Here is a 23406-nt window from a genome sequence, read left to right as displayed (position 1 = left end):
AAAAATAATAGAAGCGTATATTTTCAATATACGCATTTACACTAATTTTTACTCAAAAGGTAATTTTAACAAAACAAATATTGTTAAGCTCACTCACTACAAGAAAAATTTTCTGCACAAATCTCATAAATTCCTTATTTACATACAGCGCAAACTAAGTTGCATGGTTAAAATCCGTTGATTTTTTTTTTTTTTTTACTGCGTAAACCTAACACTGCCAAACTTTCACATTCGAAAATTTTCTATAATAATGAATTTTTCATACTTCCTGTGGTATTTTTGGTTGCTAACCGTTCTTTCCCTTTTCCAACAATAAAGCTCGAAGTAAATTATAGTGTAATGTAGGGTGAACATTATAACAACAAGCAAGCGCGTGATCACACTTCTATGCATTTTTGACTCAATACAAGAAAAAAGCGATAGACCTTCGTCAGACTCAAATGGTAAAGAAACTAAGCATGAAAATATTTTAGACGCTCGTATATGCTCCATACTCCATGTAATGTTTCCATCAAGTTTAATCAATCCTTCCGATCAAAAGCTTCCAAAATCTTTCATCTGAAGACATTGCATTCATAAGTAAAGGACGTTAAATATGCTCGTGGTCCCTAAGTCCTCAGGGTGAAACGATACCACTGGGGGTGCTGAACCAGGGATTGCTCAGTTTCTGGTCTGGTTCAAAAAATCAGAGCTGTCTTTAGGGTCCCATCCAAATGGTTAAGCCACAAAAAGTGGTAGGTACGGGGGATTCTGGAGTGAAGAGTAGAGCTTTTTTAGCATGTCTTAAGGGCTATCACGTATAATTGTCAATCGAAGCACTAAAACCGGCACTTCGTAATGACGGACTAAATCATTTAAATGTAAAATATGTCAGGAAGCAGGCAAATATTTTCAAGCTGAGAGTATCAAATGTGTGAGAGACAAATGAATAGAAAAGGAGCAAAATTTGGTTGAAACCGCTTGAGCATTAAACTTCATCAGAAACAGGCATGTTAAAACTCCGCCATTACAATATTTTTTTTTTGTGAACCCACTGAAAACCTATCGCGAACCCCCAGGGGTTCGCGAACCACCGGTTGGGAAACGCTGCTCTATCCTATCAACTGACCACTAGGGAGGGTTATGGCACAGACTGCGCCATTGAATTTTTTAGAAGGGATTATTTTGAGGGGCATTTTTCTCATTTAGGGGTGAGGGGTTCTTGATTTGGGGGGGGGGGGTTGCTTCTATTTGCACAATATATGGTGCATGTTTAATTTATGTGTTTTATTTGAAGTGCAAAATAAAGTGTAAGAAAACTCAAGATTAAAAACAAAGAAGTCAATATGAAGAGAGAACATTTTCGGGCTTTTTGGTCTAAATGAAAAAGAAGAAAAACCAAACGTTTCGTCGAGCTCTGCGACTGACATCATCGGTGGACGGATTCAAAGTAACAGTTACTGCGAATCCATCCACTGATGATGGAAGATGTCAGCTGCAGAGCTCGACGAAACATTTTGTTTTTCTTCTTTTTCATTTAGACCACCGCCAAAAAGCCGGGAAATGTTCTCTCTTCATATTAACACCGGCCGTGAAAATCTTAAGCAGTTTTTAAAGAAGTCAATACTCTATTTCAATATCAAAGGCTTCAAATTTAGCTTCTGCCTCCGTGCTTGCATCCCGCACAGCTTGATCAGTAGAAACATGCCTTAGAAGCGTTAAAAGACCTATATTCGAGTTATATTCGCAATCAAAGTCAGCCAATTCCTAAAACAAAAGAAATAAAAAGTTTTAAACATTATAATAAGGAATACTTTATGAATTGCATTGGTAGGTATTTTAAGAAAAAACATTTCATGTGCATTGGTATACATAAAACTAGATTTTCGGACCTTTAACAGTGTATGATAGCTGACACTTTCGTCAGAGACAGATCCTATTTTATCAAGAATTTCCCTAGAGTTATTAATAAGTTTATCGGCTTCAATCAAGATATCATTTGCGCTAATTTTCAGATTCCAATTATGTCTGAAACCAGGAGGCAGCATTTTAAATATTATGAGCAAGTTTAATCAGTTAATTTTTTTTTGATACAGTTGTTCAGTATGACTAAACAGATTTTACAACTTTCACACCGACATCAGACAAAAATGTAAACAGATAACACGTGACAATTTCGAAAAAGAAATCTACCTTACTTCAGTTCAGTTGATAAAGACAAAGGTTTTTTTTTTGGTTACGACAGCGACAAAAGCAATCCTTTAGCGGAATTTTTAAATTGACCATCATTACTTTTGATGAAAAATAATACTTTTATTTGACACTTTTTCCATTCTCGATTTTTCTCATAACGGGTTTGAAGTTATGTAAATCAATCAATCATGTACGAAGAATGAAATTGAAACAAACAAAAATCGTCTTTGCTTGATGAATGAATTTAATTTTAGTTAAATTTTTCTGTTAATAAGAAAACACATTTGTAATGCGAACTATAGGAACGTAAATTATGAGTCAATTTAGTGATAATATTGGCATAGGAAGTACGTCAAGTTTGAATAATTTATCAGCACCTGTAGCATTTGTGCAGTCACTACAACATCAAGTAAACGAACATGATATTCATGCTATAATTCAATCTCAAAAGCACATGTAAGTAAATGTAACAAAAATGAAATAATCTATATTCAAAGTACAGTGATGATGCAGCTTAGTGATCGTAAACCGACTTTAACCCGTAACAGGGGAGGTGAAAAAGTAGGACATAACAGGGGACGTGAGTTCTCAGAGACCGCTCTACTTTCAGATTTTTTAAAAATCGTGTAATTAAGATACATTCCTGCAACTTCCCTTAAGTGCTCTTTGTACTTTTATTAGCACAGGAAAAAAATATTTTTGAATTCTGAATTAAAATATACCTTTTCCGAGGAAATTTTACTAGAGTCTTAAGATGTTTCAAGAAAATTCATATTTTTCAGTAAATAATTTACTACTCGTAATAAAATTAATCTATTATTTATTAATGATTTTGTTTTAAGTGTTTAATATATACAAAACATTTTAATACCCTAAAATCTATTATATCACGGTACAAGAAAATTTTGACAGTCCTTTAGCTATAGGTATTTCGCGTCGTATTTCCAGGAATAAATCTGCCCTTATTGTCCCTAAAACATCATTCCTTTTTTTTTTTTTGTGAACAAATCAAACAACTCTCAACTTCAGTTAGAATACTTTGCATTTTTTCTGCATAAAGGCCTGGTTTCCTAGAAGCGAAATCACCGAGCTTTGACGCCGCTGCTTGGTGTGACGCTGAAATCAAAGTCGATTAATTCCGGCGTGCCACTCACAACGTTGGTTTTGGTTGGGGCGCGCATGCGCAGAAGAATCAAGTTTTCCTCTTGGCAAGAAGCAACGCCGAAGATCGGTGATTCCCTCCTAGGAAATCAATGCTTAACGCGGGTAAGATAAAGGAACCCCTATTTAAACAGCACGCCATGTCTGCTACTGCCAAAAATTGTAACACTGAAGGTGAGGTGCGATCTCACAGACCGCTTCTAAAGAATCCAATGAAATTTAAACCAGATGCACTCGCCAAAAGATGCTGATAAGCAAAAGGGGTGTTCAAGGTCACGAAACAAACAGCTATTAGGAAAAACCATTCAATCGGACTGAAAATAAAATAGGGGTGATCGGATGAACTTTTGAGCAGTCCGTGAGGCTGCTCAAAAGTTTAGCCAGCTCCCGTGTTACGGGTTAAAATATATTTTGAAAATCGTTTTTAAACTATTCATAACCCGAGGTTCCTCACGAGTCGAACTCTGTTGTTAGTATGCATTTGTAACTTTCCCTTGCTCAGGTCTTCATTTTTAAACTTTTTTCTGTATCCGACTTCTAAAGGAGAATATTGAATTCGTGGATGCATTTGTAAGTGAGATTTGATTGTTATTCTCAAATTTTTAGTTATAATTTGAGTTAGTTTTGCCAACATCAGCGGGTTTGTGACTTTGTCTTTGGTTTCAAAAACAAAAGAGCCAATAATAAAAAATTAAAGTTGCCCCTTGTTATACTGCTCATTTGAATATATCGCTCTTTTCTTCTGTCTCCCGAAATATTAAAATCTAAAAAAAAAGAAAATACCTTGCTTCAGGTTGGAAATCATTCACGAAAACATATGGTATTTTAACAACTTAGTAATGGTCTCTTTCTTCTTTATTTTGTCAATAAACAAAACAAAGATGCTTCTATCTTTCTGAATTCGTTGTAAAAGTATTGGTAATTCCTGTTATCCAAATATACATACCAGCAGAATGTTTTAGTTTAAGATATAGTTTGGAAACTACTTTACATTTTCTTTTGTATTGTTGCCATGGCCCTTACAATGAGTGAGAACTTCAAATTTGAAAAAAATCCAGAAGAGAGTACCAGAATCCTATTCCCCTTACATCATTGAAAATTGTTTAAAATAATGTTTCTGCAACTGAATTTTTTTAAAAAAAAACACCAGGTAGAAAGTGCCTAAACCACATTTCTTCATCTCAAGTTACCAAAGATTTGAAACCGTATTTTTAAGACTTCAATTCTGAAAAATTTGGCAGAGAAGTCCCAAACCTCCAATTTTGAAATATTTTGGGTAGAGAGTTCCAAGTTTCATCCGTTTTCTGTACATTACCAAAGATAGTCTTAATTTGCACTTTTAAGACTTTAATTTCAAAATATTTCCATTTAGGAACTCCTTTAAATTCATCAAAGATAGCCATAAAAATATTTTTGGAACTTCAATGTCGGAATGTGGGACTCTTCTGTCTAAGGGCCTCCTTCTTGAAGGACTCAGCCAGCTATTCACACATAGCCCTGTTCGTCTGTGTGTGTAAAAGATACGTTATATGGCAATTCTATGATCTTATATGACCAGGGGTCTGGCCAGAGGATATTTGGGTCCGTTAACGGACCCTTCACAAAAATCCAATCCACCAAAACGGACCTTTCACAAAATCCCGATCAACCAAAACGGACCTTTCACAAAATTCTGACCAACCAAAACACACCCTTCACAAAATTCTGATAAACAAGATCGGATCTTTCACAAATTGTTTATTGAAAGAGCAAATCTGAAAGCAAAATAACGCATATTTCTGTGTATAAACCGATAATTTTTTGGAACCTTTTCTGAAGTCAAATTAGAGGGATCAGCTTATACAAAATCGGCTAATTTTAAAAAGAAAAAAAAAATCGACACTCTCGTGATGCTCCTGCAAGCGATAAATAATTACTACTGCCAAATAAATATAACGCTGGTTGTTTGTTTTATCACAGCTAATTAGCAGTGGTGTTGTTGTAAACTTTTCTGAAAAGGCGTTGATGAGCACTTTTCTCCCCACTCATGATTTAATAAACAATAATAATATATATCTGCGAAATGAACTTAGAACTTCAAAGGGATAGTAAGGGTGGGGAAAAAATATGATCGTTTCAGATAGGGTTAATAACTTCAAAATTATCATCACTTCGAGTCTGGCGTTGAACCTTTATAATGACTTGATTAGATAATATTCTCATCACTTTACCAGCTTGTAAATATTTGCGTTTTTAAGGTACGGTGCAGTGCGATGTTTAACTGTTATTTTAGGAAAAAATTATATGGGCTTTAATTTTTCGATGCTAACAAGGATGATTAACTTTAAATAAACTCTTTTAATTACTGTTTTTTTTTCTTTAGATGTCTACATTTTGAAAAATGCAATCTTATAACATCCGAAATGAGAATCATATTTTGTTCTTTTTTCAAGCTAACTTCGCTTTATTAGGATGCAAATAAATGAAAAGTATCTTTATTTTTGTTAGAACTCGCATTTCAAGTTTTTAAAGTAAAATTCCATTTTCTTTTATGAGTCAAAAATTAAAATGCTGAATAGATGGTTTAATTTTTTTTTTTTTTTTGCTTCAACTGTGTCCACAGATATTAATGAAATGTTTATCATAGGACTCTAAAAATGCAGTTTTAAAATAATTTTATAAAAAATATTTCTTTTACAAGCGTTTTTATACTTTTGATGCCTTCACTTTGAGAATTGCGATCTCTTTGCATCCGCTATGGGAATTCGATTTTTCGAATTTTTGATGTTTATTACACTTTGTTAAGAGGTAAACAATTGAAATATCTTTTTATTTTTGTTAAAATCGTGGACTTTATAAGTTTTAAACGAAATTCTGTGCTTTTTAAGAGTGTCTTGGGTCAAAAGTTAAATGCTGAACCCCCTTGTCTGAATTTCATTTTATTTATTTATTTATTTTGTTACAATTATTTTAAATTGTTGAAAGGTTGTGTAAAGCAGAGATTCAGACAGCTGAACATAAACAAATACGTTTAATACTAAACATGGGGACACATATACAGCAAGACATAGAGAAAGTAGTGAAGACTCTGATAAACAGACTGCGGCTCTTTAAATAGAATAGAGGGCAGATTTTCAGCATCCAATGATGTTTCTTAAATAGCAATAAGCTTTCTCCAAAGTCCGATGGTGGATTAAAGAAGAGATTTTGCGAACTCCGTGGAAAGCTGCAAATGTCTCTTCCAATAAGAAATAAGCACAGTTCTTTCTTTTAAACCAATGGAGAAAGCGATTACATTCAACACCTGCCCTTAATCGCTTATTACTAAACAACACAATGACATAAGTTCATGCAATTTAAATTTTGGAAGAGCCTTTGTAAACATATCAGCAATTTGTTTATCAGTAGAAACATATTCAATATATATATTTTCAACATTTAAAATATTTCTAATAAACTTTAACTTAACATCAATATGTTTCAATCTACCAGAACTATTTTCATTAGTTATACATTTGATTGCAGACTGATTATCTTCATATATGACAATGTTATTTACAGTAAGAAATTCACATGCAATATTTTTATAATACACTAGATCTGTTGAAGACTTACCAACTGCAAGTACCTCAGCTTCAGTAGAAGAAACAGCTATTGAACTTTGTTTCTTCACGCTCCATAAAATTGGACACTTTTTATAAAAAATAACGTAACCTGAAACTGATTTGCGATCACGCGGATCTGATGCCCAATCTGAATCAACATACATAGATAAATCAACGTTAGAGTCACAACACTTACTATACACAATTTTATAATCCGATGTACCTTTTAAATAGCGCAGAATTCTTTTAAGTCCATTCCAAGCCGATTCTGTTGGATTATCCTGCAATTGACTGAGACAGTTCACAGCGAACAGTATGTCGGGTCGTGTTGTCATCGCAAGATACAATAAAGATCCAATTAGTTCACGGTAAGGTCCTTTGAAGATAGTTCCTTCCTCAAAGTCAGCTGGAGTTGACTTTGCTTCTAAAGGTGTTGCACTCGGCTTGCACTCACTCATGTTAAATCTCTTTAATATTTTAAGAATATACTCCTTTTGATCTAGCACTAATTTAGTAGAAGTAAATTCCATACGAATTCCTAAAAACTCAGAAGCTGGTTCGAGTTTGGACATCTGAAATTCATTTTGAAGAAGTTTAATCACAATCATTATTTCTGAAACATGTGATCCAGCGATAAGAATATCATCAACATATAAACAAATTATTATTTTTCTTCCATTCACAATTCTGATGAAAATACACGGTTCCGAGTTTAACTGCTTAAAATTAATTTTCAACATAAATTGCGAAAATCTGAAGAACCATTGTCTAGGAGCTTGTTTTAATCCGTATAAACTTTTATTTAATTTGCATACTCTGCCAGATGAATCGTTGAATCCTTGCGGTTGTTCCATAAAAACAATTTCTTGCAACTCACCATTCAGAAAAGCTGTTTTCACATCCATCACATAAGCCTTTAAATCCTCTTGAAGAATCGAAACAAGAACTAATCGTAAACAAGGCATCCCAATGACTGGCGAATAAGTTTCTACGTATTCCTTCTGCTGGTCTCCCCTTGCGGCTTTGAGAGTTTCGTCTCTTTTCTTCCTAAACACCCACTTACACTTTATGGGGGTCGCGTTATCAAGGAGGTCTACCAGTTCCCAAGTTTTGTTTATCTGGATAGAGCGCAATTCTTCCCCCATCGCGACTTTCCACTGGGCTTGTTGTTCTTCCGGTAGTTTTGAGATGTCATAAAAGGTCAACGTCTCTTCTGACGTGTACATTGCTTCAAATCGTTCTGTCTTTTTACTTTTTCTTTTTGATATCGCGACTTTCCACTGGGCTTGTTGTTCTTCCGGTAGTTTTGAGATGTCATAAAAGGTCAACGTCTCTTCTGACGTGTACATTGCTTCAAATCGTTCTGTCTTTTAACTTTTTCTTTTTGATCGTCGGGGTGTATCTGCCGGAACTTCTTGCTTTACATTGGTTTCGTTTTCTCCTAACTCTTTATTTACTTCGGTGCTGTGTTTTTAATCGTCTTTTTCTTCTCTTTTCGGGAGTTCGTCTGGTGAATTACTTCTATCTTGCACATATACTTTATTTTCATTGAAGCGAACATTACGAGACACAATAACTCTGTGCGTATCAGGATCCATTAATCGATATCCGATGCTAGAATATCCAATGAAGATCATTCGTTTAGATTTCGGATCTAATTTTTGTCTGCGAGTATCAGGAATTTTGGCATAAGCATCACAACCAAATAATTTTATTTGATTTAAATCCGGTTTCTGGGAATATTTTAGTTCAAAGGGTGACATTTCATTTATGCTTGAACTAGGGATTCTGTTATGAATATATGCTGCAACTTGAATAGCATATCCCCAACAGTTCTTAGGTAAATTTGCATCATATAAAAGTGCACGGGCTTTATCAAAAAGTGATCTGTTCATCCGCTCTGAAATTCCGTTCAATTCGTGAGTATAAGGGGGGCAGGGATCTATTGTAACTCCAAGTTTATTTGCTATCACTTTAAGTTCACCTGAAACATATTCCTGGGCATTATCACAACGAATTTTTCGAACGCTCTCATTCAATTTGAGAAACTTTTTGATTTCCACTGGAAAATCACTTTTCTTTTTAAGAAGACGAACTTCACAAAAACGAGAATAATCATCAACTAATGTTAAAACATACCTTTCACCCGCTTGAGTTGGTGGGTTGACCGGACCGCATAGGTCAGAATGGATTGTCATCATGGGAGCTTTTTCTCTTCTTCGGTTTCCAATTCCTATAGGGTTCGCGGACTGCTTCGCTAACACACAGTTTTCACAAAATTTTTCACTTGTTGGTAATCCTAGTTTGCTCAGAACATGGTTTCCGGAGTGTCCTAACCTGCGATGCCACAGTTCACCTCCATCTTTTTCTGCAACAAAGGAATTTGAAATGAAGGGAACAAAATCACTTGCATATTGACCTTTTGAATTCAGCTTGCACAAAACGAAATTTGTACTTCCCTTTTCAATGACTGCTTCGTCATTTTTGAAGCTCACAGTGTATCCAGCTTTTTGTATCTGTTTCACTGAAATGAGATTTCCATTTAGTTCTGGAACATATAACACATCTTTCAGTAGGATCTCTTGCACACCGTCACCTAATACACCGCGAACAGTTCCTATTCCTTTTACTTCCAGTTTACTGGCTTTTGCAGCGCATGACACAGTTCCTGGGGATGGTTTTAACTCCTCAAACCATTCCCGATGTGCACACATATGAGCTGTAGATCCGCTATCTGCTATAAATGACCGATGTTCTACTTCGCCAACAACGAAAGTCACTGCAACTGCTCCATCCTTTGATGATGTATTTTTTTCCGTCTGGACTGTGCAATTCCTCTTAAAATGTCCTTTTCTTCCGCACTGGTAGCAAATTATGTTACTTCTACAAAATTTCGCAATGTGCCCTGTTTTGCGACACTTGTTACACACTACCCAATGATTTGTAGAAAAGGCTGCACCATTCGATGACTCTGTTTTCCAAGATTTGGGCTCCGAGACTCGACGATCTCTCATCAGCGCTTCAGCATCCAGAAGACGACCGCAAACAAACTCTAAAGTCAAGTTCTCCGAAGGCTGATTTTCTATTGCAGATTTCGATGCGTCATACTCTGCTGGAAGAGACATCAAAAGATAGACAATACTGTCCATGTCACTCACTTTCACGCCACACGATTTAAGTTGGGTTATGAGCCTGTTCACTTCATCAATATGCTCCTGCATGGATGAGTCCTTTTTCATTTTCAAAGTTGAAAGTCTCTTTCTAACCAATATCTGACTGACCGCTCCTTCACGAACATAGATCGATTTCAATTTTGCAATTACTTCAGCACAAGTCATTTCTTCCGAAAGCGAAACTAAAACTTTATCACTAAGAAATGATAACATCAAGGCATAGGCCTTCTTACTCGCTAAAAGTTCATGAGCTTTCGAAGAATCCGCTTCACGTTCCAAAAACATCTCTAAATTCTTTGCTGCGAAAACCGCTTCCATTCTCCTGCACCACAGAGAGAAATTCCTTCCGTCAAAAGGCTCAACGGAATATTTTATCTCGTCCCCCATGTTACTCTGCTACTGCAGTGATTTAGTAGCTGGGAAAAACTTAGAACTAACCACGCTCTGCTGTTGAAAGGTTGTGTAAAGCAGAGATTCAGACAGCTGAACATAAACAAATACGTTTCATACGAAACATGGGGACACATATACAGCAAGACATAGAGAAAGTAGTGAAGACTCTGATAAACAGACTGCGGCTCTTTAAATAGAATAGAGGGCAGATTTTCAGCATCCAATGATGTTTCTTAAATAGCAATAAGCTTTCTCCAAAGTCCGATGGTGGATTAAAGAAGAGATTTTGCGAACTCCGTGGAAAGCTGCAAATGTCTCTTCCAATAAGAAATAAGCACAGTTCTTTCTTTTAAACCAATGGAGAAAGCGATTACATTCAACATAAATACTGTACAGAAATATTTCTAGTATAATTTAACATAATGCAGAATGGTAGATAAATATTGATACTTGAGAGAGAAATGCCCCCCCCCCCCCGCGCCAAATATCAGAAAAATACTCCAGAATGATATTCCCGACATATAAAAGGAAAACACTCAACTTAAAGTTTAATTGATGCAGTTTGTGCCATCGCTAAATTCTAAAATTTTGTTTTAACAATTTAAAGAAAAAAAAATGCGAATTAATTTGATTTTTCACAAAATTAATTCATTTTTCACAAAATTAATTCATTTTTCACAAAATTATTTGATTTTTCACAAAAAACGGACCCTGTGAAAAATCCTGGACAGACCCCTGATGACTATACTCATAGTTCTATTGGTACTGCATAAAATAGAATGAGATGTGCTACACCATATGAGAGAAACCACCCTATATGAATTTGTGCTAATAGATAAGTTTTTGCCATCAGTTGATCCAGTGGGGAAAGGACAATCTAACATTTTGTCCCTTAAGTATTTCTGCCGTACCTCTAGATTTAATGCACGGATTTACTTAAAAATTCGTCTTTAAGCATGCACCACAAAGGGTGAAGTGTGTGTTGATTCCATTCTGACCAATAGCTCTAAATAGATGAAGCAATCAAAGGTTTTTTTGTTATTTGTGACTGAAATAATTTGAAGAGTCAAAAGAAATTTATTATGCAGGTAGACTTCTAAAGGGATTTGTGCTTATTGATTTTTACCTTTGTATTTAAGATGGATAGTAATAAAACAAAGAAATTATTATAATTTAAAGGTCATTAAAGGATAACTGTATTTTGTTACTTGTTCTCTATTTTGAAGATTCGAAACTACTGCTAGCTTTTTATCTCTATATATCAAAAAAAAAAAAAAAAAAAACGGTAAAGAAATTGTGAAAGGAAGTCTGTGGCGGGCCTGTGGCCAGTAGACCTCACAGCACCTACAGTCTTGAAATTTTGTACAAAATTACTTCGAGCCCTGGTGGTTTGCACCTGAGGTTTTGTTTTTGAAATTTTGAATTTATTTTTTTGTAATTAATTTTTTAAGTTAAAATTTAGTGTAAATTACCCATTAAAGGGATGAAAAAAGTTTTGCACCTCTTAATATCCACTATAATATTAAAATCTGTTCGCGTCCGTCTGTCTGTCTGTCTGAAGATCGATCTTCTTGAGAACCGCTGCGAATCGAGAGTCAAACGAGATACCGATCAATTCGAAATTTTCCAAAGAAAACAATAGGATCAATCTCGTAATTGTGCGACTTTAATTAGTGGAGATATTAAATAAAACGTTAATTAACATAACGTTATTCAGGAATTTTTATTTCTTTCCTGTTGCCATTTTGCATATGCGTGAGCAAGTAAAATTCTAATAACTGTTTTAAAAGAGATTTTTTTGGCTGCTGTCCAAATTGCAAAACAACGTTTCCATCTAGAATTTCATTTTAAATTAGTTTAAAATTGGTTGCACTATTCGGACATAGCCTTTAATTTATCGTCTGTCCTTTTTTTATTTTTTACATTCAACGTTCTTAACTCTTTCCAGCTTATGAAAGTTGTTTCTTTAGCTATGTTTATTGATTGTAGTGTAAGTTTATCATTCACCGGCCTCATATTTTGGTACACTTAGGATGTGCGACTAATTATGTTTATTTTGTTGTACTTTTTCCCCGTCACATGGTGAGTTTTCGAATTGCAATAACTCTCTTTTTCCTTCCTGTTTCTATTTTTAAAATATAGTTTATATCGTTAAAAGAACATGTTAAATTAAGATTGTTTGGATTTCTTTGTGAAACAGAGTTGAACAAAAAAGATTGTTTTTAAGCATTTTAACTAAAGCTAAATTGGAATCTGATGACTTGGTATTAAATTAACGCTTATTTGTAGTTATTTAATCTTAGTGTTTTAGTTTCACGTAATGTACCAAAAAGTATGTGTCATTCTATGTAAAAAGCTGATTGTAATTGTACATAAATACAAATACAAATACAAAAATGACGACCAGCAACAGGCTCTGGGCCCAGCTAGACTGGTCCTAGTCAATTTACAATCCCCAGTGAAGATCAATGGCCCTCTTAAAACTGTCTACTCCTTTGCTCATTACCACCTCTTCCGGTAAGCTGTTCCAAGGTTCCGCTACCCTGCTAAAATAATAATTTTTCCTAATATCCATGTTAGCCTGAGATTTAAATAGCTTAAAACAATGACCCCTTGTCCTGTTTTCAGTGCTAAACTTTAGCCCCGTAACATCTTTCGTTTTAATAAATTTAAACAGCTGAATCATGTCCCCTCGGTCTCTTTTTTGCTCAAGACTGTACATTTTTAGCCTTCTAAGCCTGGAATCATAATCTAAGTGGGAAATAGTTCAGATATAGTCTATCAGATGTAATTCATTTTAAAGTAAGCACAGATTATAGTTGATAATGCATATATTTTCATCTTTTGTGCTAATTGAAAATACTCATAACATGTATCATTGATAACTATGATTAACATTAAAGAGATTTTTGACAAAAATATGCTCTACTGGTGTTTTGCAAACCTTGCATTACGCATATTTATTTACTCCTTAGCGCTTTAACAACTGATGTCAGAGTAATGTAAAAACATCAATTGGACATCTCTTTCATTTTTTAAGTAGCCCGTGCAACGCCGGGCATGCAGCTAGTTCTTCAAATAAAGCTTGTTCCAATTTTGTCAATTAGTTATTACAGCAGATATAAGGTGTTTATATTTTAGCGAAATGACCTGGGCTGAACTCAATTCAAGCCTGTAGATAAAATTTATTAATAGAAACCACAAATTTAAAAGCAACTTTTGAAATATACAAAACGGCGTTTCGCATGCAATTCCTGCATGTTTTGGAAGAAGTGAAGGTCCTTGTTCGCTTATGGTACTTAGTTAGTTCGAAAATTTTCCTGGTAACAAATTCTTCACAACGTTGTTATTTAGCCAGATTGGTTTGACACACTACTAATTCAATATTGTTGTGAAAAATTAGAAATTAAAACGGAAACCATCAAAAATCTTTGTCTGTACATTGATGTTTGGGTTTGTAGTCGGTGCGGTGTTGATGTTTCGGTTTGGTGAAGAGTTCTGAACTGATTTAATGATGTGGCAGGCATCTACATGATTTTTTGCCAATGCATCACCCAACCCTAATCAACACACAATGATAATTCATATTTTGGAATATAATGATGATTTAACAATGAGGGAGAGAGAGAAAAGAACCAAAATAGAAAATAGAGAAAATTTGTAAAAATATCAGATATGTTTCAGGGTTTCAAGGAATCTCTTTCAATACAGAAAAGTTTAAGCTTTTGGATGTTAAGGTGATCCAACAAAAGGGAGCTTAACGCCTAAACTATCTCTACAATTTGTTACAAATTTGCATTTAATATATTGTTGTTCTTATCAATCGTTACTTTGTAGTACAAAAGTATTTATTCATTTCTTAATTGATTAAAGTATTTATTCATTTCTTAAATTCTTTGTAAAATCTTAAGTCATTTCAATATGAATTACCTATCTAAAATAATTAATGAACAACAAATAAAACTGAAATATTTCGGTAATTGCAGGAACTTAGCTGAGTTTTTGCAATCAGTGTATATGCTTTTTTGTGTATCTTTCTTTTTTTCCTCTTAAAAAATAAATTAATAAATAAATCAAAAAAAAAGTCTTTGTTTTCATGTTCAATTGACAAATTTGCCGCTTAATGGGAAATTTTTATTAAGATTATAAGATTGGAAAAGTTGTTCATGTTTTATGTTTCTGGTCTGCTACATTTTAAAACAATTTTCCTTTTTTATGTTTGATGCATCATTTTAAAAATCTTTTCTTTTTTCATCTAGGCTTGTTCGATTTGAAAAGACTAATGAAATGCTAGTGAATTGCAATGCTCTCTTAGCTTCTCGTTATACTGGTGCAAGCAAGGAGTTGAAAAAACATATTTCATTTCTTACAGATCTGAAGAAAGACCTTGACTCAGTATTCAGACGAATCAGGTATGTATCTTCTTTCTTTCCATATGATGTATTGTTCTTTTTGCATTGTTTTAATTATGTGGGCCGTTCTCACAGATGTTTAGCATTATTAGTGACATTTCAAGCAAGGGGTCAGTCATCATAATGGGAGATTTTAATTTTCCAGGAATTGATTGGAATAATTTTTACCATAGTAATAGCAGAGAAGAGGAATTTTTGAAAGTAATTGGGGTAACTGTTTCTTTGATCAAATTGCAACTCAGGGTACTCGACAGGACATGATTTTGGATCTAGTTTTCTATGATATAGAAGGTTCTGTTCCGAGTCTACGTGTAGGGGAACACATTGGAGATAGTGACCACAACAGTATTAGGTTTGGGATTAAATTTGATATGCACAAAATAGAGAATTTTAGGTTTGTGCCCAATTTCAGAAACACTGATTTTGTTGCACTTAGGCAGAGCTTGAAAGCAGTTTTTTCTTCTGGATTGGACAATAGCAATGTGAATCTTCAGTGGGCAGAGTTTAAGGAAAATCTAGTGAAAATGGTTGGGGATCATGTTCCCTTTAGGAGAAAGGGTGTCAACACTAAAATGTGGCCAATGTGGTTCTCCAGGGAAACTAAAGACGTTCTAAATTACAAGCAAGCTGTTTTTCATAGGTTTAGAGAAACTGGTCACAGTGCAGATAGGCTCCAATATTATAAGGCAAGGCGTAAATTTAAGTATTTGGTACAGATTCAGAAAAGAGAGTTGGAGCAAAGACTGGCAGATAACATAAACAGGAATCCCAAGAGGTTTTTTGCATACGCTAATTTGGGGAAAGTTCGAAATAGTCATATTGGGCCACCGGTTGATGAGTATGTAATTTCAATTCAGGACGATAGTGATATTGCCAATGTTCTTAATAACTTTTTTCGAGTGTTTTTAACGGTAACTGTATCTCAACAGTTGACACCAACAAGACACAAGCTATTGTAGGACTTTGTATTTTCCAGGGATGACGTTTTACTTCATTTGAAAAAAATTAAAGAGACTAAGGCACCGGGTCCAGATAATATTTGTCCAAAAAATTTAGTTGAATGTGCGGAGGAATTAGCAGATGTAATCGTAAATATTTTCAATGCTTCTTATAACTCGGGGACAGTGCCAGAGGACTGGAAGCTGGCTAACATTACACCGCTCTTCAAGAAAGGGTCTAAAGGGAGTGCAGGAAATTATAGAACTGTGAGTCTAACTTCGGTGATTTGCAAAATTTTTGAAACATTGATAAAAATTAAGATAGTAAATTTTTAGAGACTAATAATCTATTGACTAGTTTTCAGTACGGTTTCAGGAAAGGTAAATCTTGTGCAACTAATTTATTACATTTCTATGACAAAGTTACCATGGCTTTGGACAATAAGAAGCCTGTAGATGTTGTTTACATTGATTTTCAAAAAGCTTTCGATAAGGTACCACATGTTGCTCTACTTAGCAAATTAGCTGATATAGGAATAGGAGGAAAAACTTTCATTTGAGTAAAAAACTGGCTGACCTGGAGGAAATAAAGGGTAGTTGTAAGGGGAAATTATTCTAATTGGAGTGAGGTTTTAAGTGGGGTTCCTCAAGGATCAGTGTTAGGACCTGTTTTGTTCATTGTTTTTATGAACGATATTCACAAAAATATTTCTGGGAACATGAATTGTTTTGCTGATGATATCAAAGTCATGGGGACTAGGAAATGAAGAACAAGCAAATTAGCTGCAAGAGGATCTAGATCATTTTACGGAGTGGGCTGATAAATGGGGTATGGCTGTTAATGTTGGGAAATGTCAAGTGCTACATTAGGGCATGGAAATAAGTGTACAAGTTATTATTTGCAAGGTTCAGTCATTAGTCAGGCAGACAAAGTTACTGATCTGGGGGTCTTAATAAGTCAGGATTTTTTCACTTTGGCTATGACTTACCAAGATTAGGATTTTCAAATCCTGAAATTCGTCATTGAATTACTTATACTTCTCCAATTATGACATTGAAAAGAAAGATTTTTTGGTTCACACGAAATGTTTCTTTAATAATTTCATCAAAAAAATAAAAAATATTATAAAAATTATGATATATACAATAAAATTATAAATATATATAATAAAAAATATTATAAACTGTGTAATACATATGTATGTATCAGTTTTACCAATTATTTCATATTTAGATTTAGGGAAAAAAAATTCTCATTCACTTTTTGCATTTTTTTGTAAAATACCCAGTCTTTGGGTATTTACTCAGGCCTTGTATGAATAACCGGGTAAATACCCAAAAAAATATTTACCTACCCGCTGGGTATTTACCTGATCCACATCACTAGAACAAATATGTTATAGTCAAGAAAAGTAATTGTTCAACATATTATTTTACATTAAAAATGTAAATGATGATGGAAACCTTATCTTTTAGCAAAGCCTAAAAACAAAATCACATCTTATCTAAACATTGTAACATATTGATAAATTTTTATAAAATATTGAATATTTAAAGTACTTTTATTTGGGAATAGATGCTGAATGGATTCATTAGTTCAGATTGCTTTCTAGGTTTTTTTTTGTCTTCTTCATCCCAATTGAACAATTGAATCAATTTCAGAACTTTTGTTGACTCTAAGCTGATAAACATAGAAAACTGCAAAATTTTAAGAATCTTTTTTTCTAAAATGTATGAAAATTATAATTCGAGGAAATAGTGGTATTACTGTTTCCTAGAATTATAGTTGAAGAATTGGTGGTTGTAGCTGGGGGGGGGGGGGGTAAACATAAAATTGAATTTGAATCATGTATTTGTGTTAAAATGTCTACTCAAACTATCATTAAAAAACAGCTTCTGCCATGATGCCATGAAATGAAAATGCTAAAAAGTTGCTTTTTCGTCTATAGTATGAAATATATTATGTAAATACAAATACAAAAGTGACGATCAGCAACAGGCTCTGGGCCCAACTAGACTGGTCCTAGTCAATTTACAATCCCCAATGAAGATCAATGGCCCTCTTAAAACTATCTACTCCCTTGCTCATTACCACCTCTTCTGGTAAGCTGTTCCAAGGTTCCACTACCCTGCTATAATAATAATTTTTCCTAATATCCATGTTAGCCTGAGATTTAAATAGCTTAAAACAATGACCCTTTGTCCTGTTTTCAGTGCTAAACTTCAGCCCCGTAACATCTTTCATTTTAATAAATTTAAACAACTGAATCATGTCCCCTCGGTCTCTTCTTTGCTCAAGACTACATTTTTAACCTTCTATGCCTGGAATCATAGTCTAAATGAGAAAGTCCATTTATTAGCCTTGTAGCCCGCCTTTGAACCCTTTCCAATAGGTTGTAAATTAATTAAAACCCACAAATTTTTGAAGATTAAAAAAAATCAGATTTAAATAAAAAAAACCTACTTTTTTTTAATTAAAAAAACCACGAACCCTGAATCAATTTAGCAATTATATGAAAGGGATGCTAATTTTTTTTTTGTGATGTTTCAGATTTTTGAAAATGAAGGTCTCTCAACAGTACCCAGATTCTTTTGCAGGTGAAATTCCATTTTTTCACTAAGATTTACATTGATTTGAATGTTACTTGATTTTTATGTGTTTTTGAGTTTAAGCTCTGTTTATCACAAACTAACTTTCTCCCTTGAAATATTTGAAAGTACTCTGTAGAACTTTTTGTGGACAGAAAATTGTAATCTATCACAAAATTAATAAGCTGAAAACATTACCTATCTTTTCAGTAACAATTATTTGTTATCTTAAATAATCAGCAAAATTGTTATTGAACCTTGTGAACAAGATGGTGTTCAATCAAGTTTTAAAAAACTCAAGGCATCCTAAATTGATGTCTCAAATTTTGCGTTTCAGAGAGCCAGTTCCCAAAGAGAAGGGAAGTAATGCATCAACCAGCAAGAGTCTGAAACTGATGTTGAATGAAGGCTTTATTAAGCCTGTTAGTCCTGGCTTGTTAAGTCTCATGCCTCTTGCTGTTAGATCTTTGGAAAAATTGATTTGTTTAGTTGATGCTTTCATGGCAAACGTTAATGGCCAAAAGGTTTTATTTCCATCATTAGTTCAACGGTCGCTGATGAAAGCATCCGGTCGTTGGGACAACAATTCTAATTTGTTTAAGTTAACAGATCGAAGTCAAAATGCATACTGTCTTGGTGCCACCCATGAGGAAATTGCCACTAGTTTACTATCTCATTTGAACATTTCATATAAGATTCTGCCGCTTCGTTTGTATCAAATATCATCCAAGTTCAGAGATGAATTGAACCCGAAATTGGGTCTCTTGCGAGGTCGAGAATTTATCATGAAGGATATGTATACATATGATGCCAATGAAGAGAATTCTGAAAAGACGTATGTAGAAATTTGTGACGCTTATGAAAAACTTTTCAATTCTTTAGAAATTGAATTTGTGAAAGTGGTTGGATCAAGTGGAGATATAGGTGGGCATAGTTCTCATGAGTTCCATGTACCATCCCATATTGGGGAAGATGAAATTTTAGTTTGTCCTAAGTGCAAAACGGGATATAACATTGAAGTATTAAGTAGTGATAAAAATCCAAAATGCATCTCTTGTGGTTTAGAATTTGACAGAAAGAATGCCATAGAGATTGGACATGCTTTCTTGCTAGGTACAACATATTCAAAACCATTTGATGCGAACTATAATTCCTCAAATCATTCTTACGAATTGTTGCAAATGGGTTGTTATGGACTGGGTTTGAGTAGAATACTTGCTGCATCTATTGAAAGTTTGTCAACAGTAGATAACATTCGATGGCCATTGCCCCTTGCACCTTTTCAACTTTGCATAATTGTTCCAAAGAAGGGAAGTAAAGAAGAACCTGTCACTCCTTTTGCTGTTCATCTTGCAGAGTGTTTGAATAAAATTGACTGGTTGAATAACAATATAGTGATTGATGAAAGAACAAATTTGACGATTGGGAAACGTTTGCAAGATGCATCTGCAATAGGAATACCATTTGTGATTGTTGTAGCAGGTTCTGCTCTGGAAGAAGTGCCGAAAGTTGAAGTTGTTGATGTGTATAATTCTCAAACAATGTTTTTAACTCACAAGGAAATATTGTACTATTTTAGGTCAAAAAGCTTGTTGAATTTTCAATTTTAAAAGCTCTAGGAAAATGTTAATTTTATTAATTATCAAATTAGCACTTCTTGTATTTTGAAGAAAAAAAAAGAATAAATGTTTCAAAAAGAAATGTATGCATTTGAAGAAAAATAAATTGAAACTTGAAATTGAAAATCTTTTTTTATTTGTCTGTAAAAACATTAAAAAATAAAAATTATACAGCAAAACTTGTATTGACATGAGTTAAAAATAGCACCTTTTTATCATGTGTAGATGTGTATCTATTACAAACTGCGATTAAAGTTTCAGTTACTTGCTTAAAAGATAGCTGTGTTTAGTAATTGAATAATTGTGAATCATTATTTTCATTTAAAAATGGTTTATTATTTTTTATTTATTTGTTTTTTTAAACCTATATCTGCTTCATAGGCTTCTCTATAATATCTTATTTTCTAGGCACAGAATGTTCAATTTGCTTAAAATTAACATTCACCCTGCAAATTTACCAGCAAAATATGAATCTTTCACAAAACTTTTACACCTCATAAAAATGAAAAAAAAAAAAAAAATTAAATTTTGGTTTCTATGAATAGTTACCAAACTAGATAACCATTTAAAAAAAAAAAAAAAAAAACTGATTAGGGGAGTGGAGTAAGGAAACCATAAATTAAAATGAACTCAAATGCATATGTGCTTAATTTTCTTGATTGGTTACATTGAAAGAGTACATTTAAACATTCATATTCTTTTGACATAGTAATCAGTAATTTATAAGCTTTGCTACCTACTTTGAAGTTATATTTTTAATACAGCTTCAAAGTTATAAGGTAAAACACACCAGTAATGGCCACTTCAAGGTTGCTCATATACGTTGAAGAAAGAAATGAGCAATAATAATGTGATTAATATATTGGCACTTAATGTAACTATCATATTGAATCAATTTTATTCATCAGTTATTTGAATTTAAAGTAAGTGAAAATTCTTCAAGTTGGAGAATGTCAGATGGCCACTTCTGAAATTTTAAGATTTTGGAGTGGCCACAATGAATTAATTTGAGGTTTGCAAAAAAATGGATAAAAAATTGAACAAATTGAAATTCTGGGACTTTTAGAAAATGGGACGATTAAGGAAGAGTTGTATTCAGTAAATTACCACTGAGCTGGTGGTGTATTTCATGTAAGGAAGAGTTGGTCTATAATACACTCATTGAGTTTCAAGAGAGGTAATTAACAATTAATATTGTAGACCCACAGTTTAAAAATATTCTTCACTTTGACCACTACTTGTGCCTTTTTGAATCTTGAAGTGGCCACTATTGGTGCATTTACCTTATGTGCTTAATTTTCTTGATTAGTACAATAAAAAAAAAGAAATTAAATATCTTTTCAGATAATAAGTAATTTATAAACTTGAACACATCCCCTCATAAGTTCCAATGATAACATTTATTTCAAATTATTAATTTCAGAAATAGTTTCAATGGTATACAATCACACTAGGACAGTTCTTGAAGTTAAAGCGTTACTTTATAATGTTGTTTCTGCTGAAGCTATTTGAGTCTGTTATGTCAATGAAAAAATATACATCTATGCAGAGCCGTGTCCAAGGGGAGGGTTTTAGGGGTTAAACCCCTCTCATTGAAAGAAAGAAAAAATTCATTAAACGATTTTCCAAAACATATTTTAAGCTTTAATTAATTTTAGAGTTAAACTCTGATACAGTATTCACCCTCTTTAATATTTCCCCATGTTTAAAATTAGTATTTTCCTCAACTGTAGGATTCCCAAGCCCCTTCGCTTCTAAGTACTTGAAAAAATTAACAACGGAGGAACGGCTGAAGAGTCCGGCAATGCTGTAAGCATGCAGGGGAAAATTATTGAAAAGAATATTGGACAATGACGTAGCCCCCCCCCCAAAAAAAAAACTTAGGGGCAGGGAAAATGGTTACTTTGATTACTGTTAGGTTTTTTTATGGTACGCCTTTAGTGTTGGATGAATTAGTCGTTTCACACATTAGAAAAATGTTTCTATGCGAAACAGCATTTTTTTAAAAATAAAATTTTATTTTCATTAAATTCCTGTTCAAATGTTATTTGTTGGAAAAACAAAAGGAAAAAAAAAGAAGAAAGAAACTAGCATTAGGTGGCATAAAAGAAATATGTGTGCTTTTACAAAATGTTCAACTGTACAAATAAGATTTCATTAAAAAAAAAAAAAAAACCACAAAACGTATTCAAAAAAAAAAAAAAAAAAAAAAAAAAAGGCCTAGCTATCGAACTAAAATGAGAACTATTCAACATGCGTAGTTAGTTTTTCTTTGAAAACGTAAGTTACAAAGGTAAAAAGTTTCAACCCCTCCCTTTATGAAATCCTGGACACGGGCCTGCATCTATGCATCATTTGTGCATAAAAATGTGATTTCATATTTTCTAATAGGTCATTAAATTTTATTTATTTTTTAATTAGAAAATGTATACTCATTTAAATTCTATTTTTTTTAAAAATCAAACTTAGTATTGGTAGTTTGTACAAGCACTTTTCTTTAAATCAAAGCTGTGCTAGGAAATTTCTGAATGTTTTTGCAAATGAACAATATCCCAAATTTGTGAATTATGATTTTTTTTTGAAAATAAATATAATTTTAGGAATATACCTTTTTTGTGGCAATGATGTTTCGTTGCGTCGTTGACCTAAATGAAACAATTATTAATATTTAGAGAACTGCTCCACTAAAATACTTTAGCTAGATTTTATGAAAGAAAATGTATCTCTCGGTAAATAAAAAAGTGTCTACATTTTTCAGCATGCAACAATAAATTCAATGTTCTTGATGAAGAAGAAGAACAGGATGAAAAGGAGAATTCACTCCCAAAGGTGGCTAATACCCCTGACATAAACACTACAGCTGCTAGTAGTTCTGGAAGCAGAGGAAGTTCTCCTTGCTCAGTTACTTCGCCATCTACTTCAGACAGTGCATAGACTTGAAATTTTCATTGTTTATGGCACCTCGCCTTAAGCAATATAATGATCAATGCTAAAAGCTTTGAAATATTGCATCTGTGCATCTTTTGAGGACTAACAAAAATCATTTTCGAGTTCTTTCATAATTTTTGTGATAATAGTCATTTATATTTTTTTCTCTGGTATGAGATGTCAATAAATTTATACCTAATCATGATTTTGATATATTCTCTTAAAGTCACTTAAAATCTTTTGTGTAAGTTTATTAGTATTAAGTACAATTAAGTAATTTTAGGAGTCCATAAATTCTTTATATATTAATAGGCAAGCCGTTTTCTTTCAGTACTGATTCCTCCCCTGCTTGAGAACCGATTTCCTTCATTCTTTTTTTGTTCAGTAGCTATTGCCAAATTTTAGTGTCATCAATTAAAATTTTTGAAATCGAATGC

The 23406-nt window shown here is 33.4% G+C and overlaps 3 protein-coding genes across 3 annotated transcripts in view; 2 read left to right on the top strand and 1 right to left on the bottom strand.

Annotated features, from left to right (window-relative positions):
- Positions 1-2131, bottom strand: part of LOC129216964 (thimet oligopeptidase-like) — a 45379-nt gene extending 43248 nt beyond the window's left edge. Inside the window, exons 1-2 of the mRNA XM_054851187.1 lie at positions 1872-2131; positions 1607-1746 (exon numbers count right to left, since the gene is read on the bottom strand). Coding sequence (XP_054707162.1) covers positions 1607-1746; positions 1872-2027 — 296 coding nt within the window. The 5' untranslated portion in view covers positions 2028-2131. The remainder of the gene's footprint in view (positions 1-1606; positions 1747-1871) is intronic.
- Positions 2132-2371: 240 nt separating this feature from the next.
- LOC129216963 (kxDL motif-containing protein CG10681-like) lies at positions 2372-23167 on the top strand. Its single transcript, XM_054851186.1, has 4 exons — positions 2372-2628; positions 14743-14895; positions 18385-18431; positions 22800-23167. The coding sequence occupies exons 1-4, from the start codon at positions 2486-2488 to the stop codon at positions 22973-22975; spliced, it is 519 nt and encodes a 172-aa protein (XP_054707161.1). The 5' UTR covers positions 2372-2485; the 3' UTR covers positions 22976-23167.
- Positions 18440-20128, top strand: LOC129216962 (probable proline--tRNA ligase, mitochondrial). The gene has a single exon (XM_054851185.1). The coding sequence runs from the start codon at positions 18692-18694 to the stop codon at positions 20030-20032; it is 1341 nt and encodes a 446-aa protein (XP_054707160.1). The 5' UTR covers positions 18440-18691; the 3' UTR covers positions 20033-20128.
- Positions 23168-23406: the final 239 nt, after the last annotated feature.

This window comes from Uloborus diversus, chromosome 2 (genome assembly GCF_026930045.1).
Source record: "Uloborus diversus isolate 005 chromosome 2, Udiv.v.3.1, whole genome shotgun sequence".
NCBI lineage: Eukaryota > Metazoa > Arthropoda > Arachnida > Araneae > Uloboridae > Uloborus > Uloborus diversus.
Note: the sequence above shows the minus strand (reverse complement) of the source record. Positions and strands in the feature narration are given on the sequence as shown.